The sequence below is a fragment of the Gallinula chloropus genome, assembly GCF_964237585.1.
Source record: "Gallinula chloropus genome assembly, chromosome: 1".
In the NCBI taxonomy this organism is placed as follows: Eukaryota; Metazoa; Chordata; class Aves; order Gruiformes; family Rallidae; genus Gallinula; species Gallinula chloropus.
Window position 1 is genome coordinate 214,313,216 of NC_140085.1, and position 13,171 is coordinate 214,326,386.

Sequence of the window (13,171 nt, forward strand, 5' to 3'; positions counted from 1 at the left end):
GGTTATAAACTTCCTACTACTACTACAAAATTATTTTAATAATAGTATAAAGGATAAGTTCATCTATAGAAATGTATACATGGACCACTTTACTGTTGTGTGTTGTATGTAAAACTTTAGGGTTTATACACAGCAGCAGACATGTACACAGCCACAATAGAACAAAATAAATATAAGTTAATACCAGTAGAAATCTGTCCCAAATTGGTTTGCTTTTGAAAGAAGAAAGAGAAAGGAGGGAAGGAGGAATTCTCAGAGCAGTGTTTTTCAGAAGCTGGCAGGGTCAGCTGTAAGCTCTGTTGTCTGTTGTAATAGTAGAAAACAGAATTAATTCTCCAGAACTCTGGATCTCCTTTTATGGAGGATATTTTTGAGCAATATGTCAGTTCCTGACAAGAATTGTCTTTACAGTAGTGACCATTGTGATTTCTGTGCCAAGGAAGGTGATCAGAAGAGCCAAAGCGATGCTATCCATGCATGAGAGCAGATAAGACTAAATACACAGCTCCTGATGCACATTTGAACAACTTAAGGACCACTCAAGATAGAAGTGATAGGAATAATAATTGTGGCAAATTTACTGTAGCCCACAGTTTCCAAGATAAAAATTCTAGATAAATCCATGAAAAAGTTTCTGTCACAGGTTTCCATATGCAAGAAACTCATAACAATCTTTCATCCAATTTTTTATTCTTTTCTGTGGTATTATCTCACTCAGTGTAAAAAGCTTTCTCTGTTACACTGTTTTAAAAGAGCTATTTGATGAATGTTTGTGGCTGCAGAAATCGTGATGAAATTGGCACTCTTACATTTATAATGGTTATTACATAACCAAAGAATTAATGAATATGTGTTTGTGTAGCACAGAGGAAGGAATTAATAAGATTCCTAGAACAAGTAATAGGAAGAGGTTACTTTTCTATATATAATAATCCAATAATGCCATTTTAAAACTAGAAAAAGAACATAAAAAATGTAAACAAAGAGGTGTCCCTATGTGCTTTATTCTTCCTTTCATGTGCAGGTCTCCGGGGAGCTCCAGGATATTCTTTGGATCAAGCCCATCATCTTCCAATCGAAATGGATCCATTGATTGGTATGTCAAGATGAAAATGCAGTGATGTATTTGAAAACAGCATTTTCAAGAATTATTGATTAAGCTATATTTGTATACTATGCTTCATTTAACATGGAGGATATGAAAATATTTATTCTTGACAGTCCTGGAGAACTAAAAGCATTTGCTGGTGGTGCTCAATGAATTAGGAGTGCTATTTGTTATTAGCATCACCAGCAATTGGTGTTTAAGAAACAACCAATTAAGTCAGTAACATTGTCAGCCCATATCTATAACTCCCTTCTCTTATCAGGTCACGTTAGTAAAGTAAAATTTAAGTGTTTGGTAGAGTTCACATATTTTCATTTCTCACAGCCAACACTGTGTGTATCAGTGCAGATGCAGACCCACTTCTTTTCATTCAATTTATGATTTGGATTGGTTTAGTCAGCATTACTAAATTAATAAAGACAAGATTGGATTTTAAATTGATGCATGACTGTATTTTTTAAATCCAAAAATATTTGAGAAAGTGAAATATTTTGAGAAATAGCATCTGCCAGGACTGTTAGAGAGATTGCCAGACCTGTATTCCTGACAGTCATTATTTCTCTTTAATTGCAAATATTTGCTTTGTGGTTTGTTTAGATTATTTTTTTCTTGCAGAATGCATATTTTTCAGACAGAAAGTACAGATAGGTAATGTTCTCAGAGACTCTTTTGCAGCACTGATGAGGAAAAAAAAATGCATTTTTAAACATCTCCAAATGAAAAGTTCCCTTTTCATCTGTGTCAATATTCATGGTTGAAGGATTTAGATACAAGTACCTCAGGAGAGTTAGTTTTCTCATTGTGTATGCTTCATTTGCTCATATAATGGCAATGGTTTTCTCTTCAGAATTGCCTCTCCAAAGCTAGGGCACAGCTACTGTACCCACCTGTTCTGGAAATCTGAGTAATTTGTTATTCATTATCTTTCAGTGGATGGACATAGAGGGTCTGGTAATTTAAATAAGTGTTTTTGGAGTGTAAACATGGTATTAACTTATACAAGCAAATTTAAAATAGGGTGAGTCTCTTTATTTCATGCAGTTGTGAGCAATTTAAATAGAATAACCAAAAATAGGGACAGAAGAAATTTTGGAATATTATCTGCATCAGTCATGTTTCTATGTTAGGAGAAACATGTCTCTCAGAGTGAGTTTTATCTCACCTAACTTCAATTAGCTGAAGATAGTTGTCAAGATTCCCTCTATAACTACTGTAGAAAGAGAAACCATCCTCTGGAGTTGTCTAGCAGTTGGACAGCTATTATAGTGTGAGATGACTTGCCCTGTGAAAGGATGTCTCTGTCTCTAGTGAGTATAGAAGGACTGTAGATAATTAACTTAGATTACTGAACTGTTAGAAAGTTAGTATTAAGTGAGAAGCAGCACAGCTTTATTGCCTTTATTGCCAAATACTGTCTGTTGAGTCACAGGAAAAGCCCATTAGGTGGTTACTCCTAGTGCTTCCTAACAGCTCTGTTTGACAGTCAGGGTGGTGGGATTCTGCATGGACCATTCCTTTTCCCTCTAGCTCAGGGACTGTCCAAGTGGCATCGCTTCTTTTAACATTACTGCCCACGACCAGGCTCCCTACTTGAGGAGCAGGTGATAAGACAGTGTTGAAAAAGATTAGACTTTAATAACTTCATTGGTTGAACCCTTACATCTTTGATCTGGTTGGGCATCTGGAGGTATGAGGAATGCCAAGGCAGTAGACAAGCTGGGGTATTTTCTGTAGAAGAGGTACTTAACAGCAAGGATTGGCTTCCTGCAGTATTATTGCTGTTGACTCCGTATTTTAAATGGACTTCATAGAATCGTAGAATCATAGAATGGTCTGGGTTGGAAGGGACCCCAAGGATCATAGACCTCCCACCCCCTGCCACAGGCAGGGACACCAACCTCCAGGCCTGGAGCTACACAAGGTTGCCCAGGGCCCCATCCAACCTGGTCTTGAACACCTCCAGGGACGGGGCATCCACCCCCTCTCTGGGCAGCCTGTTCCAGCCCCTCACCACTCTTTCTGTAAAAAACTTCCCCCTAAGATCTAATCTAAACTTAGCTTTAAACCTTTAGCTTTAGTCCATTCCCCCTTGTCCTGCCATTATCTGCTCTTTTAAAAAGTCGAATCCCCTCCTGCCTATAAGCTCCCTTCAGGTACTGGAAGGCTGCAATGAGGTCCCCCCACAGCCTTCTCTTCTCCAGGCTGAACAAGCCCAGCTCCCTCAGCCTCTTTTTGTAGGGGAGCTGCTCCAGCCCTCTGATCATCTTTGTGGCTCCTCTGAACCCTCTCCAACAGTTCCACATCCTATTTGTATTGGGGGCCCCAGCTCTGGACACAGGACTCCAGCTGGGGCCTCACGAGGGCAGAGTAGAGAGGGACAATCCCCTCCCTGTCCCTGCTGCCACCCCTCTGCTGATGGAGCCCAGGATCCCATTGGCCTTGCGAGCTCCAAGAGCCACTGCTGGCTCGTGTGAAGTTCCATCACTTCCTCCTAGTTCAGTTCAGTTCTGGAGAGTAGTTCAGCAGAGCACTTTAAAATATTACCAGATATTATGCAGTGAATCAGGCAGTTTATGAGAAATTGTCATCTCCTATAAAATCTTTTGTCTTCTTCAAAGGGAAAGCAGAAATCTCACAATAATTTGGTATTTCTGACACCCATATAGACAGCTCTGAAGGTTCACATTCAAAATGCTTACTCAACAACAAATTCACAGTTCATTGCAAGTTAAATGTATTCATTTTCTCCTGTAAGTGGATGACAGGAAGGTGTTGGAATGACTTACTTGTAAAATGTGTTTTGCATTTTGTTACAGCCAATAACTCTGGTGTGAACAAACGGCAGATCACAGACCTTGTGGATCAGAGCATCCAGATCAATGCACACTGCTTCGTGGTCACAGCAGATAACCGCTACATCCTTATCTGTGGGTTTTGGGACAAGAGCTTTCGAGTTTATTCTACAGAAACAGGTGACCCTAAATACAACTACATGTTTCTTCATAGGTCAGAAAGTGGATGGTTCCCTTACCACTACTCTTGTCTAGGGCAGTTTATGGAACCCTTCATTATTTGAGCATCATAGCCTTCTCTTTCTTTTTGGTTTTGTTTGTGGGTTTTTTTTTTAAGATATAGGATGTAAAAGGAAGTGGAAAGGCATATGATTTTATTAGTGGTAACTTTGGACAACTGTAGTTACATTCAGGGAATTGATTGTGTCAAAGGCATCAACACAATTTTTTGTTATAGTCTTTCCAAGGCTGTACTGTTTCTATCTCTATTTATTTTGAGTAATAAGGCTAAGGAAGTAGGTTACATAGCCTGCTGTCAGGAACCAATATTTTGTTTCTTTGTATGATTACTTAGCCTAATATAATTCCATATATTGCTAAAAACTGACTGTGGAGGAGGCAATGATCATAGTAAACATTAGTTTGACATTAGCACTCAACAGATATACATTTTGAATATAACAATGTAGCACCATTATGGAAGAGTTCACGTGCTGCCTTATGCATATCATTAATTAAATTCACAAATAGTGTTCTAACACCACTGCTTAAATACTGAGGGAGCAGTGACTCCACTTAATATTCAGTGACGGCAGCACTGACTTGATTTTCAGAGATAAGGGTTAGGCTATGGATTGACAGAGAGCACAGCCCTCAATAGGAGCATAGAAAATGTAAATTTTATCTTTGTGGGGTTTTTTAATGTTGTAGCATGTAGTGAACTCTAATTAAGGGACGCGGGGCAAAAACTACGTTTGGGCTGAGTATTTGTGAATGATCTAGTTAATGACTTCTAAAGGCTGCAAGTAGTTAAAAAAACCTGAATTTGTGTCCCTTTCCACTCCGACCAGGAAAATTAACTCAGATTGTGTTTGGCCACTGGGATGTTGTGACTTGCCTGGCCCGATCGGAGTCCTATATCGGCGGTGATTGCTACATTGTCTCTGGGTCTCGCGACGCGACGTTGCTGCTTTGGTACTGGAGTGGCCGACATCATATTATAGGTGACAATCCAAACAGCAGTAAGTATCCTGCAAAAAAAACCCCACCACCCACTTTCTTGAGATGTCCTTTGTCACACCTAGTCATTTTTAAGCATCCTCTCAGCTTCAGGAGGTATTACCAAATGTATTGATTACTTCACCTGCAGAAGAGCACTACATGCCAAATAATTCATTGAGTCCTAGAGAAAAAAATGCCCCCACATTTAAACAGCCTGTGCATGGTAACAGATAAGAGTATAGGAGTAATTCTTAAATTCGTAGCTGCCTATACCACATAAAGCATTATGTCATCATCATTGAACATCTCCCCTGTGAGGATAGGCTGAGTAAGCTGGGACTCTTCAGCCTTGAGAAGAGAAGACTAAGGGGGGACCTAATTAAAGTTTATAATTATCTGAAGCAGGGGATGCAGGGGGAATCAGCCAGCGCCTTTTGAGTGATCTGTGGGGATAGGACAAGGGGCAATGGCTGCAAGTTGGAGCACAGGAAGTTCCACCCCAACATGGGGAGGAACTTTTCCCCAGTGAGGGTGCCAGAGCCCTGGGACAGGCTGCCCAGGGAGGTGGTGGAGTCTCCATCTCTGGAGATATTCAAGACCTATCTGGACGCCTATCTGAGTGATATGCCCTAGGGAGCTGCTTTGGCAGGGGGGTTGCACCCAATGATCTCGAGGTCCCTTCCAACCCTTAAAATTCTATGATTCTATGATTCTATGATCATAATCTAGAACAAGATGGTTATGGCCTTTAAGTGACAGTACATATATCCGTATATTTTGACTTTCCTCTCCCCAGAAATATTTTTGGCATTTTATCTTACTCCTTTTGTGCTCCAGCATGCTGTATCAGCTGCTTGCCTTTTCAAAAAAAGGGATGTCTCACATGCCATGGAATTAAATGAGTCTTTGTGAGAAAGGTCTTTCTATAGCAAGCAAACCTTTGGAGAAGTGATGTGACTGAATAAAAATAGAAGGAGGTAAAATGTCAGGAAGAGTTTACCTTTCATTTGCAGGGGACTAGCTATCAGTGCTTTGCAGAGTGAAGGGGATACACTAATAATAATATTAATTTATATAAGAGGGCACTTAACGTGCACTACTAATTTACAAGGTCCCTTCACCCAAGCCAGAAATGCTAAAGACAAGAACAACTTTTATCCACGTGCTGCAGTGGTTTGGTAATAACTCCACATCCATTTCATTTAAAGCAGTTTCTGAATTCTGATGATTATTTTCAGCACAAGGATATTGCCTCTTTAGGTAAAGCTGGAAGAATCTATCACTATCAATTTTGATCTCTGGTTCAAGTGTGGAGGCAGTTGTAGACCTGTCAGTCACAGACATCTGTAAATGAAAGTATGTCTTCAACTGCCTAGTAAAGAAATGTTCTATTTGTTACAAAGTGAAGATGTTAATTTCACAACAGCAGGGTTTTTTTATTGTGCTTTAATTTTCTTCTATTTGTCTGTAAGGAGGGAAAAGGGGAGACATAAAAGTCTGGCTTTCTCACTTGACTTTCACTTTTATAGCAGACTGGGGCGGAGGGGGGAGGCATTGTGTTCCCATAACAAATTTCTCTAATTTTTATATATATTTCTCAGGTAGGGAGAAATTCAGTCTGAAAAGGAATTCCACATCTGTTTAGCTCTATGCTATTTTGCTTCTTTGAATGCCTGTGTGATTCGTGTGAGATATTAGTAATTTCTGTGCTGAGTCAGAAAAAAGTAAGAGTTTGCTCCTTTCACTGCATTAAAAATGTAAACCTTTCCATTTGCTTCCTTTGAGTATATGGGGCTTGGGCAGCCTTGCCATTAGCATCTCCTAGGCAAGGGAAGTAATTGTGCCCCTGTACTTGGCATTGGTGAGGCCACACCTTGAGTACTGTGTCCAGTTCTGGGCTCCTCACCATCAGAAGGACATTGAGGTCCTGGAGCAAGTGCAGAGAAGGGCAACCAGGCTGGGGAAGGGGCTGGAGGAGCAGCTGAGGGAGCTGGGGGTGTACTACCTGAAGGGAGGATGTAGAGAGGTGGGCGATGGTCTCTTCAGCCAGGGGACAGGAGATGGGACAAGGGGCAATGGCATGAAGCTGTGCCAGGGCAGGGACAGAGTGGACATTAGAAACAAATGTTTTCCTGACAGAGTTGTCAGGGCTGGAACAGGCTGCCCAGGGAGGGGGTTGAGTCACCTTCCCTGGATGTGTTCAAGGAAAGGGTAGCTGAGGTACTTAGGGATCTGGTTTAGCTCAGAATGGGAATGGTTGGACTCGATGATCTTCAAAGGTCTCTTCCAACCTTGTGATTCTGTGATTCTGTGATCCTGACTGTCTGATACAAACAACTCTACTTCTATTACAGATAAAGTTGTTTTAGTTCTGATACTTTTTTGTCAACACAAATGTATCTGAATACAAGAAGGGGTTACTTTTTTGGAATCTCAGATTTAATATCTCAGTTGTGCAACTTTGGAAGTGTCTGCCTTGGAGAACTTTAATTTTATGAAACAAAAGGATATCAGTCAGCTGACAGAAGTCAATAAAACCAAAAACCTGTTGTATGATTTGCTCTCTGTCTATACTGCTGTATGGACAAGGCACAACTTTGCTGGAGACAAGCCCTTATAGTCAGATTAATGGGAGACTGTGCTGCAGATGGTCCTGTCCAGGCAAATGTGATCTCATAGGCACAGGTAGCAGCACCCAGGATGATTAGGTAGCTAAATCTGCTGTGCTCACTTTCAAACATATTTAGCAGATTTCTCTCTACTCATGCTGAAGACATATTGAAGACTCATGTTGAGGAAGAGTGATGTCATCACTATTATTGCTAATTCTACTAATTGGATGAAAATTATCATCAATACAGTAATTATGTACTATTACTGTACTATAACCAGAACTACACATCTTGTAAACACATCATTTTTAACAGCTACTTTGACTCTTCATGAACATACATCAGTGAGGATAGGTTACAACTGATTATATGTCTGAAGGACCTACTTTTACAACTATGAAACCTTTCTTCTGAAGTAAGGACTGCTAGATTCTGTTCCCTACCATGAACAGAGGTGGCAGCTGTTGTATAACCCATTCCCTGTATACTAATCTTGAGGAATGAAACATTCTCAACAATCCTTATGAAAATATGTTTGAATTTTGATATAGTTTAAGCCACCAAAGTAAGAAAGAAACATTTCCTGATCTACTCTTCTAGATGTACTGGTAGAAGATTAGGATTTACCTTGTAGGAAAAATGCAAGTGAGATGTTCGCTGTAGGTCAAATCCAATTAGTTAACATCTTTGGAATGAATCTTCAGAAAGATGTAGATGATATTTTCAGGGGGAAAAAAAAAAGGGGAGGGGGATTAGTTTTTTAAAAGCTGTCATCTGGAGACACAGATAAGGTATTTTATATCACAGACTGTAAGAAGGTGAAGAATTCAAAGAAAAATGTCAGGTGTAGTAATTATCTGGGTTAGATGCTTGACTTTATAATGATCTTTTAAGCTGAAAGACAGTTAATTATCAATTTCAGCTTCAATGCATCCAATTACCAAAAGGAACTTTAATTGTTTCAGGAAACGTTAAGGGGTGGGGGTGGGTGGGGGGGAAGCAAGCACCCAGTCCTAAACAGTTTATGTAGTTTAACATTTGTATAGAAAAATGTAGGTATCCTTTAATTAGGAAACGTGGCAATCACAGTCATTTATTGTGACATACTCTGGGGCAAAATTCCATGTTCCAGAATCCATGATCTAGATAAAATCTTTGCTGAACAACACATATGTCAATAATCTAACCTGTTGGCCTTGGATAGAACCTTTTGTGGGTGACCTCAGCTATGTCTGTGATAAGTAAAGAACCAGCTCTGGTTTAAAGAGGAGAGTAGAGAAAAAAACATGTCTTAGATAAGACTCTTGCAAGTCACTGCTCCAGCTCAGTAGCTGAACCCTTGCTTATGACAGCATGGTGAGCTTCATTTGATAAATCTAGAATAATTCTTCCCATCAATGTGTTCATTAAGTTATCACTTTTCTTCTACAGTAAGTATCCAAAAGGAGTTTCTGGCTCAGTTTGCATTGTCACAGTGTCTGGACACTTCTTACAATTGCTGTGAGAAGACTGAAATTTAAATGTAATGTTACCCATGGAGTAGTTTCAAAACTAGGTAGCAAAAAACTTTCTGGTTAGAATGTTTGTCCAAGAAGTGGGAGAGTTTTTGGCCTCCAGAGACTGGGGGGATTCAAACCCATGTTCCCAAATTCATGAGCAGATGCTGGCTATCAGGCTGTACATTAATGTGTGAAGGGGCCCCTGTGAACCTCCAGCTTTGATGGAAAGCAAAATTGTTTTCTCTGCTCTTGTTTATGGATCTTATGTGACATGATGATCAGATAAAAATAGAGACAAATCTAGAAGTCAGGAACCAAAACTGTGTCCCTTCAACAGCTCTGTGTAGGACATATTGTCTCCCTACTGGTCCAACAAAAATTGGTTTCATGGCTATGCAATTGCTGTGCTCTGATGTTGCTGATAGAATATGTCCTTTTCCAGCCTAGACTAAGAAGCTGGTGCCTGGAGGTGCTCCTGGAAAGCAGGACACGTGGCATGAATTCCTTAAGGCTGAAAGGGAGTAGAATGCAGGGTTTAGTGTTTTAACATGAGCATCCCCTTATTTCTGTATCCTTTCTTAGATAGGTACCACTTGTAGGTAAAACACTGAACTGAATGAAGCTTAGTCATCTTGCCAGGGTCAGATACCAACTTTCTAAGACAAAATTGTCTGAAATATGTAGTCTGAATCTGTGCTTTATTGGGTTGATGACCACATTATTTAAATCTGCTGCAGCTGAGAGAACAGTGTAAAAAATTCTCTTAGGAAGACATGGTGCATGCAAAGGGCATAATTTGCTTATTTTAATTATTTGAAGTGATCTGGCAAATGTAAATCTTTGCAGTTCTCAGAGATTGCATAGAAAAATTACTGTGGTGGAGTTTGACACTTTGGGGGGGTTGGTTTTGTTCTCTTATGATGCAGACTGATTTGTTTACAAATTTCTTCTCACATAGCAACTGTATTAGTCATCACAAAAAGGAGCAAAGAAAGCACATGCTATACCCTGGAGTTCAACATGTATCATTATAGTTGTTTTAATTTCATATTTTACGATTGCTTTATTGAATGTCTCTTTCCAACAAGTGACTTTGAAAATGAGAATTACCTCCCAGTCTTTGAGCAGGTCCCAAAGTGGATGATAGAATTGTAGGAAAGTGAGGGACAGATGCTTTCATCTGAAACAGACACAAATTCAGAAGCTAATTTGGAAGTGATAAAAATTAATTTGCACACTTTAATTGGAATCAGACTCCTGCATGAAAGAATGGAAGGGGAGGCAGCTTGTGCTAAGAGCTGATTGAATTTTTTGTCAGGTAGGTATGTTGGACTTGGCCGCTTATCCTCTTGAGCCTCTGTGCAATATATTACATTCACCCTCTGACTGGTGTTCTTTAAAAGGATCAATGCTATTCCTGTTTTGTCCCTAGAGCCTGAAATTTCATTGATCTTGGGACTTGACATTTCTCATTACCTATTGTAGCTTCCAAGAGGATGGTCACAAGAGGTGTGAGAGTTAACCCTGCTTTTTCTAACAGAAACTGTGCTGACCACTGGAAAATACTGTGCCTCTCAGTCCTAAGTTGGGTTTGTGTGGCATTATAGTGTAATCCTCAGAGGTGCTAACAATCCACCCTGTCCCAGTGGATTGTACATTCTGTATGTAGCTGAATGGGAGGGTAGGTGCTACCATAAAGGATCTTTGTCCAACTAACCTGCACTTTTAAAAAAGCCTGTCATGAAGTATACTTTTATTATTGCCTTTTAGACAACTTATTTTTGGAGCAATTTAAAACCATGAACATTGCAGATTTTGGGAGTTTCTTTCTTGAAAGAGTAATTCTTCTGAACTCAGAATATTCACTTGTTCCTTTATATCCTTCCACCTTTTAATACCTTGCCACATGCTCTAGTTTAACCTTGGGAAGAACAGTTTAGAAATAGCCTCCTGTGTGCTTCATATATATATATATATGAAGTGGACTGGATGGGTGTCTGGAGGTCCTGTGCAAGCACACGTGCACTCTGCCTCACATCTTTAAAAGAACTATTACAGTACTTAGATGTTTGTACAATTTAGGTATTATTTTATAAAATGAAGGATCTTGGCACTATTCTGCCAGAGTAGAAGCCCTTTGAAAACCAGTGTGTAATTTTTACTGGCCTGTCTCTACTCTGGCAGCCAAAGACATCTCACTCCTAAGAGTGGTATATGAGACAATAACACACCTGAACCAAGCAGTTATATCTAGCATTTTATCAACAGATGCCTTTGCCCACATCTTGCTGCATAGCCAATGGGAGCTGTACACATTCAGCCCCTTGCCAAATTCTCAAAGCAATTCATTGGGAGAAATAAGAAGATAAGCTGCAAGTCCTTACCCTCCTCCTCTCTGTTTTTGCTTTTGGGGGTCTCTGGGTAGTTGCAAGATACCTGAAAATCCACTCACCACTTGGTGAGCTTGTAGATATGCACAATACTGCTCTTACCCCTCAACAGATAAATCACTTCTGCCAGAGGTGAGAATATTTTGAATATATGAATATTTTTCTGTCAAGAATTTTTCTTTTACAATCATTGCTCTCTGATGTTGTGGACAGTTATTGGCTATTTCCTATTTTGAAATACTCCTATTTATTGGTTGTAGCCTTCTCTTTTCATCAAACTCCAGGATGTTTTTTTTCTGACAGTAGAAATTCAAGAAGGCTACTGTATTTTCACTTCCTTGAAAACCATAGTATTTTCTAAGAGACATTTTTTCTGAAGAGTAACCTCTCAAAAGTTCCAATAGTAAATTAAATTATTTTCAGCAAATAATTGAGCTATAGCCTTGTACTTGCACCCATCAAAGTCAGACATGAAATGGAAGCTGGACTTTGCCTTGTGCTTCCATGTTTTGTTATACAGAAGACTCCTAGATGTGTCCCATAGCAATCTGTACAGTAATTCATGGAAAGGACAATATGCAACAGTCTTTTTCTCTTTTTTTCTTTTTTTACCATATGAGAGCATCATTTATTCCAGAAAAACCTTATGTTTCTCAGGGAGAATGGAAGATTCATTTTATTTCAGACTTTGTAGAAAAACTTGCTTGTTTGGAAATGCAACACAGATTTGGTTGGGGTTTTTCTCCTTCTGCCCTCTAGTAATACAGTTCAAAGGTGCTCCTTTGGGGAAATTACAGGGAGTTTACAGTGATGTTATCTCAGTTCATAGGTAGGATGTTTTCACCTGCAATTCCCTCAGAGCTGCAGCCTTTGACCTCTGGCTGCATCTATCAGGGGTGATGTGACAGCGACAGAATATTTTGCTAGATTTTGAATGATTCCTGGAGTTCACAACTTCTGTCCTTAGCAATAAAATGCAATATGACTGAGATTCTCTTCCCTGTGACAGGGCTTTTCCTGCACCAAATATCACTGAATATTCTTCTCTTTGAGCCCTAAAGGGAAAATTCTCCTCTTCAATTACAGTTGGACTGTTACCCCTAATAATGATATTCCATTATTAATTTGCATTTACTGAAAAACAGGACTCAAGAAATTTATGTTTCAAGGCAGCTGCTTTTTATAAGCCTTTTATTTTATAAACCAAGAAGTCAATGAAATATATTCATTTCTCATACTCTGACATTTTATAGCTTCATGATATTACAGTGTTTGCTGAGGAAACGCTGATGAAATTTACCTTTTGAAAACTGCATTATTTCTTTTCCTTTAAAAGATTTCTAACCATCTAATAATCTCAGTTACTCACCCTTGCAGTCTGATGACACTGCTGCACTGGGGAACTTGGATTTATCTGGGCAACGATTTTTATTAGCGATAGGAAAGCGTAAATGAGTCTCTCCAATGCAATGGGGAAACGAGGTAGATTGACCCACCACCTACTGGACCTAAAACTAAAGTCAGTATATCCATGGTTGGCAGTTCTCAG

At 39.5% G+C, this 13,171-nt stretch overlaps 1 protein-coding gene across 4 annotated transcripts in view; it reads left to right on the forward strand.

Annotated features, from left to right (window-relative positions):
- NBEA (neurobeachin) overlaps positions 1–13,171 on the forward strand; it is a gene marked incomplete at both ends in the record, with an annotated part of 550,746 nt that overhangs the window by 527,872 nt on the left and 9,703 nt on the right. For all 4 annotated transcript variants that reach the window (XM_084277996.1, XM_084277994.1, XM_084277997.1 and 1 more), the window contains 3 exons: positions 1,025–1,096; positions 3,925–4,080; positions 4,971–5,141. In XM_084277996.1, the coding sequence (XP_084134122.1) occupies positions 1,025–1,096; positions 3,925–4,080; positions 4,971–5,141 (399 nt within the window). The remainder of the gene's footprint in view (positions 1–1,024; positions 1,097–3,924; positions 4,081–4,970; positions 5,142–13,171) is intronic.